At 38.3% G+C, this 27,041-nt stretch overlaps 1 protein-coding gene across 3 annotated transcripts in view; it reads right to left on the bottom strand.

Annotated features, from left to right (window-relative positions):
• Positions 1–1,226: 1,226 nt before the first annotated feature.
• Positions 1,227–27,041, bottom strand: part of SWT1 (SWT1 RNA endoribonuclease homolog) — a 102,600-nt gene continuing 76,785 nt past the window's right edge. Inside the window, exons 17-20 of one of the 3 annotated variants that reach the window (XR_007458736.1) lie at positions 21,413–21,479; positions 17,911–17,975; positions 5,424–5,676; positions 1,227–1,327 (exon numbers count right to left, since the gene is read on the bottom strand). Coding sequence is in view for 2 of the 3 variants with exons in the window: in XM_049634071.1 (XP_049490028.1) it covers positions 5,547–5,676; positions 17,911–17,975; positions 21,413–21,479 (262 nt within the window). In the remaining variant the exon portion in view is untranslated. Of the gene's footprint in view, positions 5,677–17,910; positions 17,976–21,412; positions 21,480–27,041 lie in introns of all 3 variants that reach the window. The other 2 variants (XM_049634072.1, XM_049634071.1) reach the window with 2 other exon arrangements.

Consider the following 27,041-nt stretch of genomic DNA (forward strand, 5'->3'; position numbering starts at 1 on the left):
AAAAAAAAAAAAAAAAAAAAAAAAAAAAAAAAAAAAAAAAAAAAGTAAAATGGTGGTTACCAGGGGTGAGGGAGGTAGAGAGAAGAGTGGTGGTATTTAAGGGTACAAATTTGTAAGAAGTAATAAACCTGACCTAATGCATGGTATAATGAATATAGATAATGTTATGCTATAATTATGTAATGTGATAAATATCACTCCATGGCTGGCAGTTATGTTGCAATATATAAATGTATCAAAGTAAGCTGTACACCTTACACAATATCAAATTCATTTTTTTTTTAAATCAAGGAAAAAAAGTTGAATCCTCTGTAGGTTAAAAAGTAATTACTATGAAGCACCAGTTTCTTTCATAATAAAACCAGAACATTCTCAGTTGTAAAATGATGCTTAGCAACAAGTACCAGCAATAGTGGCCACAAAATATTTAAACTTCACTATTAATAGCTCCATGCCTCACTGGGGGTTGACTGAGAGAGAAGCAAAAACCTCAGTGTGTACAGGGTTGATAATCATGTGGAAATCTAAGAAGGACCTATGTCTGGGTGCATGGCTACACATTTGCTCACAGTGAGCAAAGGAAGAAATTTTAGCCTGGAGAAAAGGCACACACAATACCAAGCTGGGATGAATGAAAGAAATGAGGGAATGACCCAGAGATGAACTGACCTACAGCAAGTTCAGAGTGAGAGTGGCTGTATTAAAATGTTGAAAGGCATCTACCAAATGCAACTAGTCCAGTAATTAGCAGGGCCAAGTATCTAGTAAGGTTACTCCCAAATCAAAGTAATATCTACCTCCTGCAATAAGCAAGTGCTGTCTCTATCTTAAGCAAAAATGGTACCAAGTCTTTAAAGGTACAGGCTTGAAAGAATGTGCCTGATAAGTGGTGCCCAGAACTCAAAACTTTAAAAAAAAAAAAAAAAAAAAAATTGGCAAAAGATTTGAACATGACACTTCACCAAAGAAAATAAATGGATTTCAAAACAAACATGAAAAGATGTTATCATAAATCAGTAGGAAAATGTAAAAAGCAAAATGACATACCTATTAAAAATACCAAGTTCTGGTTAGGATGCCGAGAAACTGCTGGAGGAATTAACAAAATGGTAAGGTCACTTTGGAAAAGTTTGACAGTTTCTGACAAAATTAAATGCCCTGTGATACAGTAATCACTTTTCCTAGGAATTGATTCAAATGAAATGAAAATGTTCACACAAACCTGCATGTGAACGTAGCTGCTTTTATTCAGTCACCAAAAATAAGTCAACATAGCCTTCCAACTGGTGAATGTATAAATTGGTGCATCCATACAATGGAATACTACCTAGGAATAAAAAAGATGAAGTACTGATTAAAAACAACATGGATGCATCCCCGAAGCATTATGCTAAGTGAAAAGCCAACCTCAAGGCATTTACATAACATTCTGGAAAAGAGGAAACCAGCGATAGCAGACACCTGAATGGCTTCCTGGGGTGTGGATGGGAATTGACTACAAAAGGGCACGAGAGCTGGTGATTATTTGTTCTGAAAAAACTCAAAACTGCACTTAAAAAGGTTTTATCTTTCTAGCTTAACCAAAAGGGTGCCAAACCTTTTAAAAGAAAAGGCTTTAAAAAGGGGACTAAGAGATATTTGTATTTTACCTCCCTAGAAATCCCAGTAGGGAACCATTGATTCTACTGGCAAGGATTATATACAAACCTAATGTAGTTTAGCCCATGACCATCAGTCTACAGTAGAGTTGCAGAAGCTAAGTAAAGATTAGAACTCCTAAAGAATAGGATGTTAACACCAGTTTGAGTTAGCGGAACTGAGCCAAACAACTAGCTGGGGTCTGGGTGTCTACCACCTCACCTTCCAGTTTCATAGCTGATAACTGGGGTTGTTTTCACTGGAGTGGGTTTTTTTGGCAGGATAGCCAAAGAGCCGTCAATTGGGAGGCTGATTGGCCTGTCTAAATCAGCAAAGGGCTTTGGGTGGCATGACTTCCTGAGAGTGGAAGATGTGTTTGATTATTCAAAAGTGAAATCTATTTCTTAAAGAAGAGGTAAATTTATCCTCATGGAATGAAAAAAGTAGGCTTGAAAAGGGCTCCAAGGGGTGCCTGGGTGTCTCAGTTAAGTGTCCAGCTCCTGTTTTAGGCTCAAGTCATGATCTCACAGCTGGTGAGGTTGAGCCCACATCAGGCTCTGGGCTGACAGCTCAGGGCCTGCTTGAGATTCTCTCTACCCTCCCAGACTCACATGCTGGTGTGCGCGCGTGCTCGCGTGCTCTCTCGCTCTCTCAAATTAAATGTTAAAAAAAGGTGGGGGGGGGGGATCTCCAACAGATAGGTGGGCTAGGGTGGAGCTGTCAAAAGGAGTATGAACAGTGACCTAGGCTCCAACCAAGACACCATCTAAATAAACCTGGATCAACCCTGAAAAGGTAAAAAGACTTCTGTTCTCTCTCAAGGTGATGGTCAAAAGATAAAGTAAATGAGCTTTATGTCCCCTGTCTTTCAGGTGACAAAGTCCAAAATGGGAAAGTGAAATTCATCTGTTAAATTCTAGTCTGTGCAGTCCCAATTGCCTACTACAGGTCCTAACATTCCCAGTGGGGCACAACAGAAGCCAATTCTTTAAAAAAAAATTTTTTTTTTTTAATGTTTATTTTTGAAAGAGACAGCATGAGTGAGGGAGGGACAGAGAGAAAGAAAGGGAAACACAGAATCTGAAGCAGGCTCCAGGCTCTGAGCTGTCAGCACAGAGCCCCATGCAGGGCTCGAACCCAGGAACTGTGAGATCATGACTTGAGGTGAAGTTGGATGCTTAACTGAGCCATCCAGGAGCCCCCAGCCCCAATTCTTAGAACCAGCATTCCTTTGGCCCAGAATGCTGGAATTGCTGGGGTGGCTACACCCAAAGGGTCCTCCCTAGTCCTCTCGGGAGAGAAGTAGATTCTGTTTTGTAACAGTAAGCTGGAAAAGTCTACTAATGTAAGATAGTGCCCATAACTTTGCTGGAATAATACTCCTGGATGGCCCTCATGAAGTTATCACCAACTCCTAAGGCCAAGGGAGCCCTTTCCCTGGTGTGACTTTGCTCATTTGTTCCTACTGGCATACATATGATGGCTTCCGCCCAAAATATGATAGCCATACATATTGAAGAATGGAGATTTTAGAACTGTAAGTTCCTCTCATAAGGATCTAATAATTCTTCCATTAAAACAAATGTGTTCTACAAGGTGGAGCTTATGATCCTTCTGTCAGCTGAGTTATTTCAATCCAGAGTGGGGGACCCAGAAAACGAGTAGAGGGTGGGGGAAAGGGATCCCTCACCTCCTGCATTGGACTATTAGAAAGTATAAAATTAAGATTAGAAAATACAGCAACAAAGAAAAACCTAACATTTTAAAAAAACATTAAACATTTTTAAAAGAAAGTTTATAAATCAAAAGAAAGAAGACTAGAAAGTCAGAACATCTTCACATCTCAAAATAAAAAATGAAAAAGGTTGAAGTAATTGACAAATTAATGTACACTGTAAAAGACACAGACTAAGATAAAGTCTACATGCATAAGAGTGAAATGTGTAGGGGCACCTGGGTGGCTCAGTCAACGTCCAACTCTTGGTTTCAGGTCAGGTCATGATCTCATGGTTCATGGGTTCAAGCCTTGCCTTGGGCTCTGCACTTCCAGCACAGAGCCTGCTTGGGAATCTTTCCTGTCTCTCTCTCTCTGCCCCTCCCTCCACCCCCCCCAAACTTTTATTTTTTTATTTTTATTTTTTAGCATTTTAAAAATGTTATTTTTGAGAGGGAGAGTGCACGCAGGGGAGGGGCAGAGAGCCACAGAATCCAAAGCAGGCTCTAGGCTCCAAGCTGTCCACACAGAGCCTGATGCAGGGCTAGAACCCACAAAGTTGAGATCCTGACCTGAGCCAAAGTCGGACGTTTTACCAACTGTGCCACCCAAGCGCCCCTCAAACTTTTTTTAAAAAGTGAAATGTGTGGAAGCACACAGGTGACAGGAGTGAAATTTCCTAAAGATCACGACCTATGTTAAAAAGATAAGTGGGGGAGGGGCGCCTGGGTGGCTCAGTCGGTTAACCGTCTGACTTTGGCTCAGGTCATGATCTCACCGTTCATGAGTTCAAGCCCCACCTTGGACTCTGTGCTGACAGCGCAGAGTCTGCTTGGATTCCTTCTCTCTCTCTGCCCCTCCCCTGCTCATGCTGTTTCTCAAACAAAAACAAAAAAAAATTTTTTTTAAATAAAAAGAGGGAAGAGGAGAGGGAGTTTACAAAGCAGAACCAAAACCCAGTAACAAACCAGAAGCAGTTGAAGGATAAAAATCTGAAAAAAAAAAAAAAAAACCTGGAGGGGTGGGGAGGGCGATGCTTTTCTGGCTCCTCCAGGAAGAAAAGGAAAGAGAGCAGAGATCCTCTGGAAGCTTCTCATTCCACGGGGCTCGGCTCATATTCCTGATGGCATTTGAGCCCTAGGTAGAGCTGTGGCTTCCTATGCAAACATAAAGCTCGGCGGGGCCCTGCACAGATTGACACTGAGAATCCGGCATAGATTCTCTTGTATTGGGAGAGGGTCACTTTTATCATCATACCTTGTACACAGTTCAAGAAACACAATTTGGAAGTAAAATGAAAAGCAAAACCTTACTAAAAATAAAATTTATTGCTTTTTTGTAAAAAATAAATTAACATTTATCATAGAATACCAAATTAGATTTAATCTAATGTATTAACAAAAGCATAATATACTAAACAAGGATTTCCAATGTATAACTAAATAAGTTGATTAAACACTTGGTTTAGCTAGGGGCAAACGTTAGTCACTGCCACCCAATCCCATAAATCCATGCCTCTTCACATTTAAGGGAAGTCTGTTATAGGGGTCTCCTCTGCTTTTTCCATTAGAAATGCACTGAAAAGTGACAAACTAGGGTAGAAGAAAAGAAACTATATAGTAAGCAGGAGCTGAAGTCAAAATTCTACTTTTATCACCTTGGGGGAAGTGGAAGGGATGTATGTTACGTTCACCAGGTCTAAATGGGAGATAGTGTGATCATAAAACAGCCCAGGGTAAGATTTCATTTGTGGAGCATGGTGAGCATGGCCATGTCCTAATTGTCCTATTTCTTTCTTGGGGTTTGGAAGTGTTTCTGGCCATGTACTCCTGTTTAGGGTTGAGAGAGATGCTAATGTTGTGCCCCTGGGCCTTCCACAGATGCCAAAGTGGCTCCTGCCCTAAGAGATTAAAAAAGACAGCTCTCCCTTCTTTAGACAGATTGGCTCAGTGTCAGGAGTAGAGGTAGGGAGGTATTGTCAACTGCAATGAGTTGAGTACACAGTTTATCCCACAGTGGATGCATTAGGCTTTTTAGAACCTCAATGAGATTTTCAACAATAAGCAATCACCTTCTTGCACCTATGAGACATTTTTTTTTTTTTTTACAAGACTTGTGTTTGACTCAAAAGGTTGATAGCCACTCTATTGTTCCTGAAGACAAATGCCATTCCTTTTAAGTTATAAATCAGGATTTAGGTCCTATAGTTAAGCATGTCCTCACACCATCCCCTGTTTTTGGCCTCCATATAGACAGATGCATTGCACTGCTGCATGGAATTTTCCATCTCGACCAGCTGGCGGCATCCAATGGTTAACTTTTCCCTAGAGGATAAAGAAATGTTAAATCACTGCAAGACGGCTAGTCAGATAGATGAAAAAATCTTGACACGACAGGTTAACATGGATTTGAAATACATTCTTTGATAGTTGAAAGATTAAAATACCAAGAGAGTTATAGTTTCTTAGCACAGACAAAACAACATGAGAAGATAAGCACACAGTAGTAGCACAGATTCTCAGACAGCCAACATGGCGAGCTTGGTGCAATTCCTAGAATTCAGGAGTAAGGGTTCCTATGGCAGACCTGCTGCCAACAAGCGCAGTCGGATGCCGAAAAACAGTCCTTGGAAACCAATTTGACAATAAACTTCATATATTGAAAAAAACAACAAAAAAAAACCAACAACAACAAAAAAACTTTACTGATAAAAAAAAAAAAAAATAGTCCTTAGTATGGTCTCTGAAGGATTCTCCCAGCAGGAGATGGAGTGATGTTCCAGGGTTCTAATCCAAAGGGTAAAGCAGTGCTAGAGCCTAGATCACACATCTTCTTCTTATTTGGTTTGAGAATTAAAGAACAGGTAGCCTGGAGGATACTACGAGATGTAATGGAGCAGCAATGGGAAACTGACAGAGCTTCAACTCTCTATTTTATTTATTTTTATTATATATATTTTCAGAGCTTCAACTCTTAAAAAGAACTGCTAAACTAACAAATGGATATTAACTAATGACTCTCAAGCAGCGATGGGACACAGGGAGTAATGGCTGACTCAAAATTTTACTTCAGACTAAGCCTAGCTGGTCTGTCATTAGCTGACTTGGGCTCACAAACTGTGGGATCTGTAAGTCATCAGAGCACCAATCCATTACATCTGGTGTCTAGGGTCGTGCAAAACTATTTAAATCTACTGGGAGATGGTCTATAGAAGCTCACGAAGAATATCCGGCATCTAGCAAGCATCTGGCACATTAGGTGTTTGAGAAAGGACGGGTTTTTAAGTGTAAATTACACTGTTATTACTTCCTTGGCTTCTAAGATCATCTCTGGGCCATCTCCATGGTGTTGGGGAGGACCACTAGCCACCTCCCTGCACTGTCCCCCTGCCCCATGGATCCCTTGATGTAGGATACAAAGGAAAAAGAAGTCAGCTGGAACTCAGGGATTAGGATGAGAGGGAGTAGGGATGGCACAAGTAAACACCCCACATTCTGAGCAGCCTCACTTCCTCAAGATGTGTGGTTTCTCTGACACTGACTAAAACCTGACTTTTGGTTTTGTGTTACTCTATTCCTGTTTCCTATATTTGCAGTGCTTAAAATTAGAGTTGTGTTGCTTTCAATTCTTCACAACTACTCAGAAGATGATTTCTGGAAGAGCCTAGGAGATCCCAAAAGAGGAGAGATGTAAATGTTTTCTCATAAACTTAAAAATGAAACAAAAATGGCAGGCCCCATTCCTGCTCTTGGTGATTTATTCCACATTTGGGGGGTGGGGGGAAACACTCCCTTAATAACTAGATTTTGAATCTAGTCGTGTCTCTTGTCTTCTTTCCCCTCCTCTCACAGTTAAGAGGGGAGCTGTCTCCTCTTTTGATCTTCTTCATCTCTGTGGGTCAGCTTTCTGTGGATTATCACCTTACAGACTCTCTCTGCTGCAGTGAGCTGTCATTGCTTATCAGTAAGCAAAAGTACCACGTGTTTTTCCTATATTATGATAGGAATTCTTAAGTTCCTTTTTCCGAGGGCTTATGGAGAAGGGCAGAATAACAGATGTGGGGGCACCTTAACACCTTTCTGTGCCATTCTGCAGCATTTCTGTGAGTCATATCATGTTAGCTTTCACCAAGTTGTGACAATGCTCACAATCATGAAAGGTAGCCCATTTCATATTTGCTCTTAATTTCTAGGAAGTTCTTCCTTTACACTAGGCCTAAAAAAACCTCCATTTTCTGACCTGAGTGGCCTAAGTTAAAAAAAAAAAAAAAAGTCATTATCTAATAGCACAAATATTTTATGTCCCTTGTAGTGATCCTATTTCTCTTTTGCAAACTAAACAATCCCAACTCCTAATAGGTTCTGGAACAGAGATCAAGACTGGAGGTTGCTTCTAGTTTTGTGATTCTATATTGCTCATGAGATTTTTGCAAAACTTCTATTTCTCTAAATTGTCCTATCATAGTATCAAACTTGCTTTGACCAAATCTCAGCTAGGTCGAAATAAACTGGAAATTCAATCAAATCAATTTAAAAATATTTTCAGTGGTTATTTGATTCATTTCCATGGCTAATTTGGTCAAAACAGCATGGGAGTAGCGAACTTCAGTGATCTAATTACAATATTGGATGCAGTTTTTCTAAAATTCTTTCTAGGTACAAGAAGAAAGTCTACAATGGATATGTTTTACAGCTCTATGAACTTTTCTATTTATTTGCTGTATGTATCTCAAATGAAAGAAAAGTGGAATACAATGTAATGCTAATATAAAAACAGTACAGGGCCCGGGTGGCTCAGTCGGTTGAGCGTGCAACTCTTGATTTCAGCTCCTGTCATGATCCCAGGATGGTGGGATCGAGTCGCGTCAGGCTCTGTGCTAAGCATGGAGCCTGCTTAAGATTCTCTCTCGCTATCACTCTCTCTCTCTCTCTCTCTCTCCCTCCCTCCCTTCGCTCCTTTACCCCGCTCTTGTGGATGCTCTAAAAAATAATAATAATAAAAACAAATAAAAACAGTATATGATAGCTAACCTCATATTCAATGGTGAAATACTAAAAGCTTTTCCCTAAAATCGGCAATATGACAAGGACGCCCATGTTCACCACTTCTATTCAACACTGTACTGGAAGTTCTAGGAGCACAATTAGGCACAAAACAAATCATAAGCATACAAACTGTAAACAAAGAAGTGAAATTCTCTATTTACAGATCCTAAAGAATCCACAAAATAACTGTTAGAACTAATAAATTAATTCAGTAAAGTTGCAAAATAAAAGATCAACACACAAAAAATCAGTTGTATTTCTATATACTAGAAATGAACAATTAGAAGAGGAAATGAGGGTGCCTGGGTGGCACAGTTGGTTAAGCGTCAAACTCTTGATTTTGGCTCAGTTCATAATCTCACAGTCATGAGATTGAGCCCCATGTGGGGCTCTGTGCTGACAGTGTGGAATCTGCTTGGGATTCTCTCTCTCTGTCCCATTCTCCACCTCCCCTGCTTGCCTGCACTCTCTCAAAATAAAATAAACAAAATTTAAAAAGGAAAGGAAATTAGGAAAACAATTCCATTTATAATAGCATGAAAAAGATTAAAATACTCAGAAATAAGTTTAATTGAAGAAGCACAAACTTGTACACTCTAAAAAACACAAAACATTGCCAAAAGAAATTAAAGACCTAAATTAGTGGCATCCCATGTTTATGGATTGGAGGACAATGATAATAACTCCCGAAAGCAATCTACATGGCCAATGCAATCCCTATCAAAGTCCCAGTAATATTTTTTTTGCAAAAACTGATCCTAATATTCACACAGAATTGCAAGGGACCCCAAATAGTCAAATCCTGAAAAAGAAAAACAATGTTCAGAGGACTCACTCTTCCCAATTTTGAAAACTCAATACAAAGCAACTTTAAGAAAAATTTTCTTTTAATGTTTATTTTTGAGAGGGAGAGAGAGACAGAGAGCGCAAGCAGGAGAGGGGTAGAGACAGAGGGAGACACAGAATCCGAAGCAGGCTCCAGGCTCTGAGCCATCTGCACAGAGCCCGACACAGGGCTCGAACTCACAAGCTGTGAGATCATGACCTGAGCTGAAGTCGGCCGTTCAACCAACTGAGCCACCCAGGCGCCCCATAAAGCAACTTTAATCAAACCAGTGGCACTGGCATAAAGACAGACATACAGACCAATGGAACAGAAATAAAGTCCAGAAATAAATCTCACCTACATGGTTGACTGATTTTCAACAAGGGTGCCAAGAACATTCAATGGGAAAAATGATCTCTTCAACATTTGGTGCTAGCACAACTTGACATCCAGATGCAAATGAAGTCAGACCCTTACCTCACAACATATACAAAAATTAACTCAAAAATGCATCAGTGACCTAACTGTAAGAGCTAAAACTATAAAATTCTAAGAAAAACACATTGGGGTAAATCTTCATGACCTTAGCTTTGGCAATGGATTCTTAGGTATGATGCCAAAAGCCTAAGCAACACAAGAAAAAACACATAAACTGGACTTCATCAAGTTAAAAACGTGTGTGTGTCAAAGGACACTATCAAAAAAGTGAAAAGACAATGTACGGAATGGGAGAAAATAGTTGCAAATTATACATCTGATAGGGTCTAGTACTCAGAACGGGTGACATGTCAAGCTGCCAGGTGCCAAGGTGGTTAATGAAGACAATGAGCCAAACTGAAAGTAAAATCAACATTATTCACTTACTGCAACACTGCAAATCAGAGACAAAATTAAAGGTGCCAGCTCCCTAGTACTCCATTTTTTCTCGTAGAATGGCACTGGGTGAGGGTCAGATGATACGCAGGGCAGACAGGGGCTACCATCTCACTGCTGCTAAGGATCCCTAAACTAAGGCTCCTGCCTGTTCACGGACCCATGGGGCTAAGGGGCAGGGAGGGTGGAGGTCTTAGTTCATTCAGGCTGCTGTAACAAAACACCACAGACTGGGTGGTTTAGAGACAACAGAGATTTATTTCTCACAGTTCTGGTGGCTGGAAATCCAAGATCAAGGCACCAGTATGGTCACATTCTGGTGAGAGCCCTCTTTTAGAAGAGCATTAATCCTATTCATCAGGGCTCTACCCTCATGACCTAATCACCTCCCAAAGGCCCCACCTTCTAAGAAGATTACATTGGGCAATAGGATTTCAACATATGAATTTTAGGGAGTGGGAGGATATAAACATTCAAAACATAGCAAAGGAGAAGAGTGAGGAGTAGGAAAGCATGGAATCAGAATGGGGAAAAATACCTCAGCCAAGGCTTCCAAAAGTCGCAGCTGAAGTGCCTGAGAGGTGCCTCAGCCAATGTCCCCAATAAGGTGGCCTCCAAATGAAAACTGCCCAGGCTAGGAATGCAGACATGCGTGGAGGCTCACGGGCAGGCGGTCTGAGCATTGCCCACAGCTGCCTCTAGAAGAGTGCAGTACACTCTTCTAGAAGAGAGTATACCCAATCTGGTATGGGGAAGGCAGCTTCCCAAAGGAGCCTGCCAGACAAAGTCTTAGAACTGCCTATAGGCAGGCGTGAAAGATCACACATAGGATTCTGGCCTAGATCCAGATTCCCCATAAAGACTTCTTGTAACTCAACAACAGAAAGAAAACAACCCAATGAAAAATGGGCACAAGACCTGAGTAGACATTTCTCCAAAAAAGACAGACAGCCAATAGACACATGGAAAGATGCTCCACATCATTAGGAATTAGGGAAATACAAATAAGAATCACAACGAGAGCATACTTCACATTCATCTGGACAGCCTTCATCAAAAAAAAAAAAAAATAAAAAAAAAAAAAAAATAAATTTTGTCAAAATTTGGAAAAACTGGAACCCTCATCTACTGCTATATTGCTGGTGGGAAGGTAAAAATAGTGTAGCTGTTATGAAAAAAAGGCAGTAGTTCCTCCAAAAGTTAAACACAGGATTCCACTCTTAGATATACACCCCCCAAAATTTGAAAGAACTAGAAGAATTCAAACGAATACTTGTACACAAATAGCAACACTATTCACCACAGCCAAAAAGTGAAAACAACCCAAATGTCCATCAACAGACAAGTGGATAAACAAAATGTGGTCTGTCCATACAATGGGACATCGTGCAGCCATAAAAAGGAGTGAAGTACTGATTGATAAATACTACAGTGTAGATGAACCTCAAAAATACCATGCTAAGTGAAAGAAACCAGACACAAAAGGTCATATGTTGTAGGATTCTGCTTATAAGAAACATTCAGAATAGAGAAATCCATAGAGACAGAACGCAGACTAGAGATTGCCAGGGTCTGGGGGAAGGGGAGAACACACACTGACTGCTTAATGTGTACTGAATTTCCCTCTGGAATGATGGAAATGTCTTGGAACTAGAGAGGATTGCACAACACAGTGAATGCACTAACTGCCCCTGAATTGTACACTTTAAAATGGGTGTTAATTCCATTATGTGAATTTTATCTCAATTAAAAAAAGAAAAAAAACTATACATTTATTTTATAATATCTTCTGTCACAAATAATGAGTCAAATTTACTGCAAAGTATTACTGAATCAATAGACACAAAAAACAGCGTCCCTTTCTAATTAAAGCAGAAGCATCAAAGGTGTAAATTTGGTTTTGAGATTATTTTTCTCTAAGGCTTTTTTCTATCTGAGGCTTCTTGGACAGACCAGGTCATTAATTTAGTGCAGGGATTCTCAAACTTTAATGTTTCCTGGAGGGATGGGTAACACAGATTGCTGGGCTCCACCCCAGAGTTTCCGATTCAGAAGGTCCACGGTAGAGCCTTACTAGTTTGATTTCTTGCAAGTTCCCAGGTGAGGCTGACACTCAAGTTAAGAAACCATGCTTGTATGAACCACAATTCTAATGTGATCTGGAAGATACTACCACGGAGTTGATTCCTGGCATCAGAAAGCAGTAATTCCCAAAAGCACCTGCCCCAAGGGAAAAAAACAGCTTCTGACCCAGATGCTAGGTTAGGCAGCATATTGTTTGGATATGCCAGTTACTTTATGAGGCTGATGTCGCAAACTAATTTGCATTTCATACAGACAAAATGACCACAGAGGCCTGCCTCGCAAACATGCTGGAACACACTGCCCAAGAGCTTTCAAGGCAAAGTGAACTACATGCTGTTCCTAACTTATTTCTCATACATATAAAAGATATCACCCAGGATATCTGTTTGGTCATCTATTTGATAATCTCATTAATTTACCATCCTGGATTTTCTGAGCATGCTCCTCGTCTGCTCAGGGTAAGCAATGCTCAGACCTCACTGGCAAGCCCAAAAGCTCTGCTGAAGACTCTACAAACTTATTTATAGATAAAACACAAACATATTTATAAACTTATTTATAAACACCAAGGTTCTGTCTGCCATGTCATGGAATTCAACTTTTGATCAAAGCTACTTTCAATCTGAAACCTTAACTCCTTGCTTTATCAGAACCTAGGAAATAGTTTTCTGTTCTTGAAAAGGAATTTAATGACTTCCCTATTGCAGTAAGTGTGGTAAGGGGTACATCAGCAGTGTCCTCCTTTGCAACTAATACTTTATAAATGAAAAAAACCAGATTAATAAATTCAGGCAATGTAAGTAATCATTTTCCTCAGCATTCCAGAAAGTGGTCAGCTATATGTAAGTCAAATCCTTCTGTTTTCACCAGGAAAACTCTGCTTCCTTTCATCTGGTGCATTTGGCTCTGTGTCTAGTACGAACCACGGAAACCGAAAGAACCTCTCTCTTTTGGCAGCTTATTTAAAAACTGTGAGCTGTGGAGCACATGTGAGGCTAGTATGAGAGCTACTGATCACTGTAGAGACAGCAATTTCAAAACAAACCACAGAGTAACAACTCTAAAAGCTACTAACCAAAAGCCTTCTAAGCAACAACCACCACTTTTCAGTGCATTCAAGAGATTGGATATATTCCATTTCTCTTCAAAATTATCCTTTTGGGTATAAGAGGGAGCTTATTAATTAATATTGTAGTTCAAATCCCTGGCATAAGAAGACTTAGAAGAAAAAAATAGGTACAACTACTTTAACTCTGAACATTCAACTTTGACCCCAGTACAAACCCATAAAAAAGAACTCCCAACTATTCCAATGGTAAAGTGAAGTCAAAAAAATTTTAGACACCTGACTGGAACCATCCTGCAAGGAACTCTGCCTTCTAAGTTATCCACAGTGAGCTTTTCTATACCTTCAAAAATATGTCCAAGGTTGACAAACATTATATATTTTTTAAGCTTTGATTTCAATTCTAGTTAACACACTGTTATATTAGCTTCAGGTGTACAAGATAGTGATTCAACAATCCCATACATCACCTAGTGCTCATCATGACAACTGCACTCCTTAATCTCCATCATCTATTTCACTCATCCCCCACCCCTCCTTTCTGATAACCATCAGTTTGTTCTCTATAGTTAATAGTCTGTTTCTTGCTTTGTCTCTCATTTTTTTCCCTTTGCTCATTTGTTTCTTAAATTCCACATGAGTGAAATCATATGGTATTTGTCTTTCTCTGACTGACTGATTTAGCTCAGGATTATACTCTCTAGCTCCATCCATGTCCTTGCAAATGGTAACACTTCATTTTTTTTATGGCTGAATAATATTCCTTTTCATATGTGTGTGTGTGTGTGTGTGTGTGTGTATGTATGTGTATACACACACACACACACACACACACACACACACACACACACACATACCAAATCTTCTTCATCTATCCATCAATCAGTGGACACTTAGGCCGTTTCCATATCTTGGCTATTGTAAAGAATGCTGCCATACACATAGGGGTGGTGCATGTATCCCTCTGAATTAGTGTTCTTATATTCTTTGGGTAAATACCCAGTAGTGCAATTACTGGATTGTATGGCAGTTCTATTTGTAACTTTTTCAGGAACTTCCATGTGGCATTCCAGAATGGCTGCACTAGTTTGCATTCCCACCACCAGTGTACAAGTGTTCCTTTTTTCCCCACATCCTTGATAATACCTGTTGTTTATTGTATTTATTTTAGCCATTCTGACAGGTGTGGGGTGATACTTCACTGTAGTTTTGATATGCATTTCCCTGAGTGATGTTGAGCATCTTTTCATGTGTCTGTTGGCCATCTGGAGGTATTCTTTGGAGAAATGTCTGTTCTTGTCTTCTGCCCATTTTTAAATTGAATTCTTTGTTTTGGGGGGTATTGAGTTTTAGAAGTTCTTTATATACTTTGGATACTAATCCTTTATCAGATACGTCGTTTGTAAATATTTTCTCCCAAGTAAGTTGCCTTTTAGTTTTATTCATTGTTTCCTTTGCTGTCAGAAGCTTTTTATTTTGATGTAGTCCCAATAGTTTATTTTTGCTTTTGTTTTCCTTGCCTCAGGAGACCTATCTAGAAAAAAGCTGGTAAGGCCAATGTCAGAGAAATTGCTGCCTGAGCTCTCTTCTAGAATTTTAATGGTTTCCTGTCTCACATTTAGGTTTTTAATCCATTTTGAATTTATTTTTGTGTATGGTGCAAGAAAGTGGCCCAGTTTCATTTTTCTGCATGTCGCTGTCCAGTTTTCCCAACACCACTTGTTGACGAGACTTTTTCCCCATTGGATGTTCTTTCCTGCTCTGTCGAAGGCTAACTGACCACAGAGTTGTAGGGTCATTTCTGGGTTTTCTGTTCTGTTCCATTGATCTGTATGTCTATTTCTGTACCAGCACCATACCGTCTTGATCACTACAGCTTTGTAATATACCTTGAAGTCAGGAACTGTGATACCTCCAGCTCTGCTTTTATTTTTCCAAGATTGCTTTGGCTATTCAGGGTCTTTTGTGGTTCCATCAAATTTTAGAACTGTTTGTTCTAGTTCTAGGGAAAATGCCATTGGTATTTTGATAGGGATTGCATTAAATGTATAAATTGCTTTGGGTAACATAGACATTTAACAAATTTGTTCTTCCAAACCAGGAGCATGGAATGTCTTTCCATTTGTTTGTGTCATCTTCAATTCCTTTCAACACTGTTTTATAGTTTTCAGAGTAAAGGTCTTTCACCTCTTTGGTTACGTTTATTCAGAGGTATCTCATAGTTTACGATGCAACGGTAAATGGGATGGTTTTCTTAGTTTCTCTTTCTTCTTATCATTAGTGTATAGAAATGCAACAGATTTCTGTATACTGATTTTGTATCCTGTGACTTTACTGAATTCATTTACCAGTTCTAGAAGTTTGTTGGTGGAATCTTTAGGGTTTTCTATATAAAGTATCATGCCGTCTGCAAATAACTAAAGTTTGACTTCTTCCTTACTTATTGGGATGCTTTTTATTTCTTTCTGTTGCCTGATTGCTTTGGCTAGGACTTCCAGTACTATGTTTCATAAAAGTAAGAAAAGTAGACATCCCTGTTTTGTTCCTGACAAGGAATGATCATATGGTTCTTATCCTTTCTCTTACTGGTGTGATGTATCATGTTGATTGATTTGTGAATATTGAACCACCCTCCGAACCTAAGAATAAATCCTACTTGATTGTGGTGAATGATTTTTCTTAAAGTATTGAATTTTGCAGACATTATATTTTTGACACAAATGTCATGTACACAAACCTTTCTGTGGCCTATTTGTGAAGTTCTATCATAAGAGTATAACTGATTGACACTCTAAAGATTAAAGTTAGAAAAAAAACTGTTTTCACCCACCTCCAGCTACAACGGACATGCCCAATAATTTTTCTTGGAAAAATTACTTTGATGTTAACACTGTCATTGCACCTGCTCATGAAGTTTTGTAACAACACAGGTACATGTGCAAGTTAAAACTAGCAAATAAACTGGTTTAGTGATAGAAATGGCATATTACACAGCAGTGAAAGTACAGTCAGTTTTGCTACAGCACTTGTTTTGAACACACGAATTTGTTCCAACACCACTGCTATATTAAAGAATTTGAGCATGATGCAAATTTCACATTTTCTTATATCCAACAGTGATGAACAGAGAAAACTGTACTCAGCCAAACCAAGCTACTTAGGAATACACAAAACACACACCTGCACACACTTTAAACATGTACCAGTGCCTCATTCACATTTGGTGTGGCAACTTTACATTCAACTTCAGACAACCCTCCCTCCACCACACTGCATGAACCCACAAGCTGCAACCCTTCCAAGGACCACTTCACTTCCCCATGCAAACCTCAGCTTTTTTTCAAGGAAAAGTGTCAGATTTTTTTTTTTATCACATTCATATATTTCTTAACCACGTAACAGGTGTAAAACCGATACGACTTTGATTAGGTTCCTTTTTTTTTTCAAATAGCTTTCTTATTAAGTTTTTGAGTGATGTGCCTCAGCCCATTTTTCCCAAGAGCCCTTTTCTTGCTTGACTTTGCACGGCACAAAGGTGATCATTTGGAATGAATATGTTATGCCATAACAGAACTATTAGCAAGCCAACTACTGCTCCATGCCTCAACATGGATAATTTTCAAAAGTCAAAAAATAATAGCAGGGGATGGGAGGCGGGGAGTATGAGACAGAGGGCAACACTAATGGCATTAAGTGAGTTTTTGCTCCTCATGAATTTGTTTGCCGGGGCTCAGGATTGGAGGGCTTCACATATACACCTTGAATATTAAAGAATCAGATTTTCTACTCCTTCCCCTTTATTACACATGAATGCAATAAACAAAATTATTTTTTAAAAGAACATATATGATACTATTACGTACATAAACAGATGAAATTGATCAACATATATTTACTGATACATATACCCATAAAGATGAGAATTATAAACACAAATCTCTGAGGAGAGGATGAAAGGGAGGATATACACAGAGATGGGTAAAGGTCTGTTTTGTCAACTGAAGGGTAGGCGTGAGTAGTTTTTATACTAGTTATTCTTTGAAACATGGTGTGGGGAAAATAAGGGGCTGTGAGGTCAAAGGGGTCAAAGCTATTTTCATAATAAGACAAAGACATGATTTGCCTTTTGCATTCTCATTCTTGCAAGAATGTGCAACAGTTTTCCAGTGGTACATGACCATTCAAAAGCAACTACGAGAACCCATCTGTCTTCAATTAAACCAGATGTTAAGAGACTTGCAAAGTGTAGAACCTCACTCTTTTTGTTTGGGAAAAATTATTTTCATAATTATATGCTCCTATCTTAACATGTAATTAATTAGTTATTATTTTGAAATGAATGTTTAAAAAATTTTCAATTCTAACTTATAATACAGCAAATAGAGATGACCTACATAAACGAGACAAAATTTTGTAAAATATAAAGGAGTCCTCAGGCCAAAAAATTTGAGAGCCACATTAAACCTTATACCTGCTTTTATATATGCGCGCGCACACACGCACAGAGCTCTTTTGTATGTATGAACTATTTCATATTAATAAAGGTAAAATAAAATCAGAGTGTAGTAAAGACATAAAGAGAATCCTTTGCCAACACATCAAGTGGAGCCATGTACGGTAAAAGCTGATGACAACCGTGTATCTAAATACAGATGGGACTTACCGATACTCAGTCTGTGAGACACAATCATAAAGTTCCTGGGCAGTGAATTGGACATTTTTATTTACCTGAAAAGAACCAAGATGTAGTTACTTAAAATGCATATGAAGTCAAATGAGCAGAAAGAGCACAATTAGAGTGACCCATATTCTGAGAGAGAATGTCAAGTTTCCAGCGTTCGCATAAAAACAGCAGGAACAATCAGAAGTTTGGTGATCACAATGCTAGGCTAACACCGAACTATGTGTAAAAATACTAGTCCTGTAGTTAACAACTTAATCTGTTCAAAGAACCAGAAGTGATCTATGGTTCTGGGGTTAGTGGAATTGAGTATTAGAATTAAGTATCATTTTGTAGATCAAGTGGAAAGAAAAAAATGTGTTCTCCATCAAACACTAAATTCTACTACTACTGGCTCTTATCAATAGATTCAGGCTTCAGGGTGCTTGGGTGGCTCAGTTGGTTAAGCACCGGACTTCAGCTCAGGTCATGATTTCGCAGTTCACAGGTTCAAGCCCAGCATCAGGCTCTGTGCTGACAGCTCAGAGCCTGGAGCCTGCTTCAGATTCTGTTTCTCCCTCCCTCCCTCCCTCCCTCTCTCTCTCTCTCTCTCTCTCTCTCTCTCTCTCTCTCTCTCTCCTCTTCCCCCACTCTCACTCTGTCTCTCTCTCTCTATATCAAGAGTAAATAAACATCTTAAAAAAAAATAGATTCAGCCTTCAACTAGCCTAGCATTTTAGAAGGTTTTTTTTTTTTAATTTTTTTTTTTTTAACGTTTATTTATTTTTGAGACAGAGAGAGACAGAGCATGAACGGGGGAGGGGCAGAGAGAGAGGGAGACACAGAATCGGAAGCATGCTCCAGGCTCCGAGCCATCAGCCCAGAGCCCGACGCGGGGCTCGAACTCACGGACCGTGAGATCGTGACCTGAGCTGAAGTCGGACGCTCAACTGACCGAGCCACCCAGGCGCCCCTAGAAGATTTCTAATGCACACATTCAATATTTCGTTTCTAAAAAAAAAAGCACAAGTTTTTAAAGAAGTTAAAATAATTCTATTTAAAGGACTGAAGCAGATCTGGGGTCACATAAGTAGACTATTTTAAAGATTTTATTTACTTTTTTTAAGGTTTTTTTTTTTTATTTTTGAGAGAGACAGACAGCATAAGCGGGAGAAGTGCAGGGCAGCGGGGGGACAGAGGATCTGAAGCGGGCTCCATACTGTTTCCATGCTATCGGCAGAGAGCCCCATGCAGGGCTCAAACTCATGAGCCAGGAGATCACAACCTGAGCCGAAGTCAGATGCTAACTGACTGAGCCACCCAGGCACCACTATTTATTTACTTTTCAAGTAATCTCTACACCTAACGTGGGGCTCGAACCTACAACCCCAAGATCAAGAGTCTCATGCTCTACTGACTGAGCCAGCCAGTTGCCCCAGGTAGACATTTTTATTTTAATTTTTTTAACGTTTATTTATTTTTGAGACAGAGAGAGAGTGAGACACAGAAGCCCAAGAAGGCTCCAGGCTCCGAGCTGTCAGCACAGAGCCCGACACAGGTCTCGAACTAGTGAACCATGAGATAATGACCTGAGCCGAAGTCGGCCGCTTAGCCAACTGAGCCACCTGGGTGCCACCCGCCCCCTGCAAGGTAGACTATTTTAAAAGTAGAAGCAACCATATCTTGTTTATATCCTGAACATTAGAAATAACTCAAGCTGAAAGAAAAAATTATTCAACTCTAACAACACCTGAATATTATAGTTGACCCTTACTGAAGAGCCTTCACTTTCATTTAAATACTAAGTTTATAAACTGTTGGGAAAGGTCTATTTAGGAAAAAGTTTGATTTACAGACATTTTCTAAAGAAATGTCTTTTTCACACTATCAAGCTAATATGCTTAAACTAATAATAATAATTAATAATTAAACTAATAATATATTTAAACTAATATGTTTAAGTTCACAAATATCACAATTCAGATATAATTTACAATACTATAAATACAAGTCATTGATCATACAAAGATTAGTCATGACACACTTGGAGCACACAGTCAGTGACTGAATTCTATATTTTTTGAGGCTTACTATTGATTTAGGCTATATTCTACTCATGTGCAGGGAGTCTGGAAATTTCCAGAATCTGGAAATTAATAGAAATTCTTTCTTTTTTTAATGTTTACTTATTTTTGAGAGAGAGAAAGAGACAGAGAGAGACAAGAGCACAAGCAGGAGAGGGGTAGAGAGAAAGGGAGACACAGAATCTGAAGAAGGCTTCAGGCTCTGAGCTGTCAGCACAGAGCCTGACGCGGGGCTTGAACCCACGAACCGTGAGATCAGGACTTGAGCTGAAGTTGGATGTTTAATAGAGTGAGCCACCCTGGTGTCCGAGAGATTCTTTTTCTCAGATAACTCAAATAGCACAGTGCCTAAATTTTCAAAAATTGTGTATCAGTGATGGAAAACACAACTCTTTCTATAAAATAGGTAACACCATTGAACACTTACTCTGTGTACTGTTTGGGGCACTTCATATATGTTAAATTATTTAGTCTTTACAAGAATATCTATAATTTATCTACTGATGTTATTCCCACTTTACAGATGAAGAAACTAAGGCGAAGAGAACTAAATAACTCTTTTTGAGCACACAGTTAACAAGGGGTAGAACCAACATTTGAACACAGGTAGTTTGATCCCAGCATGTGTTCTTTGTATGTTACATCCAAAAAGTTAAATAAAGAGCAAACCAGAAATAAAAGGGAATATATTTTAAAAAGTTTAACTCTATAAGAGATGTGAGACTTGAATGTCACATTCCTTCACTTAGAACATTAAAAAAAAAAAAATTACACACACACACACACACACACACACACACACACACACACACGAAAAGAAAGAACGTTCAGGAACATGGGCAAACAAACTGAAGATCTACAGAATACTTTCCCTGGATCAGCACTGATGGGGAAAGCCTTCAAGTTACGTGACAAACTACATCAGAGTCACACCTCTAAGCTCCACCACCAGGGCCTATGCTGCTGCTACAGAGGAAACGAAATTATAGCTTTCCTTTTCCCTGATCACCGGCTCTTAAACAGAGGTGATGCTTTCTCGTGAGGGGCCGCTGGTGTATGCCAGCTGAGTGAGGTGTACTCACAATGACTCAGATATTGGGATTTAGCAGCTGAGGAGCAGAGATGCTAAATACCCACAGTGTTCCACACAATGATGAAATGACCTGTCCAAAATGTCAACAGCACCCCTAATGACAAACAATTCTGTGTTGGACAAAGTGTAGGATTATAGAACTCTATGTTTTTACTTCAAGAGTGAAAGAAAAAGTTTAATAGGTCTTTGACAAACTCCTGTGGTATTTAAGAATGTAAAGCAAATGTCAGTTAAATAGAATTCTGTCGCATTTTAGAATTCTACCATGTTTATAGTAAAACTTGCTTATGGTGGAAATACGATAAACAAGTCAAAATATTTCTCATACCTCATACTTGACTAGGAAGTTATAGAGGGTCTCAACATCTTGAAAATTACTGTTAGGGGCCAAAATCCTAAAAAATAAAATAAAAACAAAGGAATGGGAATGAATGATTAAAAAAATAACACCTTGAACTTTTCCTCAAAATATATCCATACTGTGAGATAATTTATTGTAGGATAAGCTTATTAAAATGTTCACAAACTTTTTGGTTTTTATTTATCCACTAAAAATGATAAAACCATCAGTTTAATTCAACACATCACTTTATTAAAATTTTTTTGCTTATTTATATTGATACTTGCATCACCATTTAATCAACAGCCATAAGCATTCTTACATGAAATTTACCTTTTGAGTTAAATTAATACATATTTCTCAAAAGGTAGATAGAAATGGAAGGTGCATTTAAACTCCACACCTTCTAAGCAGCAGGTAACGCTTGAAGAGTTCCCACAGAAATGTTCAACCAATCCAAGTGGACAATTGATTAAACTATCAGGCACATAAAAGAAATCCTAATAAAATATTTCTGACTAAAGTCAAATAATACTATTTGAACTATCAGCCTAGTATTCTATGAAAAAGCATGAGTAATCAGAGTATGTCCATTGCTGAAAATAATACTGATTCATAAAGTAACAATGGAAAGGAACATAAATAACATAAAAATATAAGTATGTAAATAACAGAAACATAAAAACAACAGATGAGAACAAGGGAAAATAAAAATAAAGAAGGAAATGAAAGAACATGTTTCTCCATCTAGCATTAAAGTATCCACTCTTATTTTTTTATACTAAGGATTTTTGAACCCTTTCAGGTTGAAGCCTTTTTTTTTCTTCTGGAAAAAAAAAGAAAAGAAGGAAAACAGTCCTTTCATTATGGTATAGTGATGATGGGCCTTGCCTGCCTGCCTACATTTTCTAGCTGTGTGACCTCGGGGGAGTTGTGACTTCTTTGCCTTCATGTGTTAAATGAGGATGGTAATAGTCCTCACCTCATAGTATTCTTATCAGAATTAAATGAGTTCCTTAAGAAAAAAAGCCTTTATAACAGTGTCTGATAGACAGCCAGCACTATATATATTATCAATTATAATAGTAACATAACTATTACCATCTAATAGTTTCAGGCCACAGAGTAACTGCACAATGATCTAACTAATGGGAAATCAAGCCACCTCAATTAATTCTTAAAATCCAAGTGCCTTTTACTTACAATGTCTGAGGTCCTCACATCCTTGCCAACGCTTGATACCTTCGGACTTCAGAGTTAACTGATCTCAATAACCTTAATCAGACCTTTACACGATTTGGCTTTTATTAGACTTGTGGGAAAGCTTTCATAAATCATTTTTCAGGGTACAAATTTTTAAAGGGGCTAGCTATACTCTGGAGGAGAAACATACAGAATACAAAAATCTGCACAAGAATAATAGTTTCATGGAAAAAAAAAACTTTTTTCTCCCAACAAGTAATTTTAAAATACAAATAATCTCTGGTTGAGGGTCCTACTCTTGATTTCAGCTCAGGTCACGATCTCACGGTTTGTGAGTTCAAGCCCCATGTCTGCTATTAGCACAGAGACTGCTTGGGATTCTCTCTCTCTCTCTCTCTCTCTCTCTCTCTCTCTCTCTCTCTCCCTCTGCCCCTCCCCCACTTGCACTTGCTCTCTCTTTCTCTCTCTCAAAATAAATAAACAAAATTTAAAATACAAATAATCTCCTAACCAAAAAAAAGGTGGGGAGAGAGAAGGATAGTACGTGAGGGAGAGTCCATAATTTCCTTTAAACAACGAAAACAAAGCAATCTAAATAAACTAATCTTTCAGAAAGGCAACGGAAGAAAATAACATGTCCTACTTTTGTAACCAAATGTAAACAAACTATCAGCAATGTGGAATAATTTACATCTATTCATTTTATAGTTCTGGATTATTTCCAATAAAGATGGTAAGAAAATTAGATGAAACAAGATGTTTTATATTAAAAGCCTTAAAAATTCCAAGCCAATATCACAGAAGAAAGTACTTTACCAGAGAATAAAATGAACATTTCTTTGTCCTGAAATACTTCACAGAAAACCTGGTTTTAGGTAAATTAGTCACTTATCTATAGCAATAAGTCCTACCCAAAGTAAGAAATAAAGAAAATAATTACATCATCCTAGTTTTCTAATTAGCAACAAATTGAAACAATTTTAAACTCTCAACTTGGTTTTATTTTCTTTTCAACAGTTTTACTGAGGTACAGTTTACATACCATAAATTCATTCAACAACTCAATGATTTTTAGTAAGTTTACAGAGCTGTACAACGATCACCACGATCCAATTTCAGAATTTCCTTTACCCCAAACAGTTTCCTACTGCCCACGTGCAGTCACTTTCTGTTCTTGCCTCCAATCCCAGCTCCAGGCAGACACTAATCTACCTTCTGTCCTTATAGTGTGGACTTTTTGGACTACATTGTTTTCTCAGTTTGTAAGTTCTGTCCCTCTTATCATTACAAAGCACAGCTGTGACTATAAATGATATCACACTATAATTCAGAGTCCAGTGGATGAGTCAAAATCTAGTGAATAACGGCTAAACCCCACAATGTATTTGGTAAGTATAAAAAAGCAAGATGCATACCAAAGATGCCCAAAAGCAGAACAAGAGACCCTTTATTCTCTCATTCAGCAAATATTTGGGATCCACTACGAGCCAAGCTCTGCTCCAGGCTCTTGGATACATCAGCGAACAAAAAGACAAAGACACATGGTAGACCAATGCATCAGAACTCTAAAGGGCTTGTGAAAGAAAAAAAATCCTGACCAAGCACAGGAAGATAATGAAGGAAGAAAAATATCTCATTGTTATGCATTTGACAATCTCTTTCCACTTGTTAATTGCTACTTGTAAACAAACAAGTTTCTAGTGATGAAACACAGGAATTTTAAGTTTCTAAGGAAGAAGTCATTTGCTCCAAATATAAAGATTTGATTATCTCTAAATATCACAAAATTATATTCTAATGAAGAAAGGTATATTGGTATGTCAGCATCATTCACAGATATATTACTTTTATCAGACTAAAACTACACATACTATTATTTTAAACTAGGATATACATTACAAGATTCATTATAAAATGTACTATTCTTTTTCCCTTTAAAGTTTACTATTCTTAAAGAATGTTTTAAGGTAAGCTGAGCCCTAAATGGACAATCTTTATTAAAATACATTCAATTTAGGGTTGAAGTTAGACTTCATTGTGTCCTATGAACTCTGAGTTTATGAGAATGGAATTTGGCCTGATACTAAAAGAACTGCCAACTTTCACTAACTAGAAGTACAGTATGTTGAAAATAAAAAAAAAAAAAACTAAATGGAGAAAAACGGTTTATGGACTTCTGTGCCTTAGTTAATTCCCCACACAGAAATTCTTCAGAGGTCAGCTTTCTCTATAGCTTTCTCATTTTTTTTTTCTTATATCAATGTGAAAACAAAAGACTCTTATAATGAAAGTCCTAAAATTATCCTCCAGTGGCAACTTTTTAAAATAACAGAATGAAGAAATTAGCCCTTAAAGGAAATGCTTTTTCAGAAAATGGCCATTTTTAATTTATAAAAATATCCACACTTGTCTTTTCAAGAGAAATTCACAATCATCAATAAGTACTTATCCAATGCATACTATTTTCTCAAATGGATATTTTACTAAAATAATACTAGCTATGAATAGAAGAGAAAATTAAAAAACATGGTTGCCTATCTTCAAGCTGTTTACAACCTGGAAATTTCACTTTGGAATTCTGGAATCAGAACTGGGGAACAACATCTGAAACAGGATGCAGTTCTCAGCTCATAGATTATTTATAACCCATATCTGATCTGAATGCACTTGAGTTTCTTTTAGAACAGCATCCATAACAACATACAGTGTCTTCCTGAACACTTAGAGACTGACACTGTTTTACATATTACATACATCATCTCTAATTCTTTTACCACCACAAATTCAGTTACATGACCTTGATCAAATTATCTGCTTTTCTGCACCCCCACTCCTCACCTGTGAATGAGGAGAAAGTAGGAAATATTACCACTTTTCAGATATAGAAATCAAGGGTGAGAGTGGTAAAAACTTGCCCAAGATTATACAGAGTGGTGGTAAGCATCTCTCTGTTGGTTTGACTCTGGAGCCCATACTTTTTCCACTAATAAAATGGGTAACCACCACTATCTTCTTGCCCTTAAATGATTTTATAAAATCAAATGAAATAAAGTTTTTTTTTAATTTTTTTTAATGTTTATTTATTTTTGATAGAGAGACAGACAGAGCATGAGCAGGGGAGGGGCAGAGAGAGAGAAAGACACAGAATCCGAAGCAGGCTCCAGGCTCCAAACTGTCAGCACAGAGCCTGACGCAGGGCTCGAACTCACGGACCGCGAGATCATGACCTGAGCCGAAGTCGGATGCTCAACCGACTGAGCCACCCGGGTGCCCCTAAAGTTCTTTTAAAATAGCTAAAGAGGGGTGCCTTGGTGGCTCAGTAGGTTAAGTGTCTGACTCTTGATCTCAGCTCTGGTCTTGATCTCAGGGTTGAGTTCAAGCCCTGCTCTGGGCTCTGTGCTGGGCGTGAAGCCTACTTAAAAAATAATAGTAATAAAATCAAAATAAAACACCTAAAGAATTTTAAATGTAAGCAAAGAAACGCTTTAATTTGCCTTTTACCAAATGCTTCTGGTAAACTGTTTTATTTATGTTCAAACATTTGATCTTTGCAGTTGTTTTGGTTTTCTCAAAGCCACAAAGGAAGTTAGTACCAGAACCAACACTCAACTAAAGTCCTGACACTTAACCACAGAAGCACTTTGAATTTTCTTTTTATCTATAAGCAATTAGCATTAGGTAAGCAACATGTTAATCTCAATTACACAAGTTTCATTTCCATCTTGTCCAATATCAATACATCTCTTTAAAAAAAAAAAAAAAAAAAAAAAGAGGGGCGCACCTGGGTGGCTCAGTCGGTTAAATGTCCGACTTTGGCTCAGGTCATGATCTCACTTTTCTTGAGTTCGGGCCCCATGTCAGGCTCTGTGCTGACAGCTTGGAGCCTGGAGTCTGCCTCCAATTCTGTGTCTCCCTCTCTCTCTGCCTCTCCCCCGCGGGTGCTCTGTCTCTATCTCTCAAAAATGAATAAATGTTAAAAAAAAAAAATTTAATTAGTTAATTTAAAAAAAGACTATCCAAATTTTTTAAAAAGACAGAAGTTAAGGGGCGCCTGGGTGGCTCAGTTAGTTGAGCATCCAACTTTGGGTTAGGTCACCATCTCACTTTTTCTGAATTTGGGCCCTGCGTCAGGCTCTGTGCTAACAGCTTTGGTTCTGTGTCTCCCTCTCTCTCTGTCCCTCCCCCGCTTGTGCTCTCTCTAAAAAATAAACACTAAAAAAAAAAAAAAAAAAAAAAAAAAAAAGGACAGAAGTTAATAGAATAACCTGACTGAAATTAAAAATCAAACAATGCACTAAAATGGACTAATTTTTAAGTTAGAATTTTGAAAACTGAAACAAAACTCTTCTAATTACGTTAAAAAATAAAGCAACAGACTCAGGAGCGGGAAAAGAAGTCTAGAATATTCAAGTTT

The sequence above is a fragment of the Panthera uncia genome, chromosome F1, assembly GCF_023721935.1.
Source record: "Panthera uncia isolate 11264 chromosome F1, Puncia_PCG_1.0, whole genome shotgun sequence".
Lineage (NCBI taxonomy): Eukaryota > Metazoa > Chordata > Mammalia > Carnivora > Felidae > Panthera > Panthera uncia.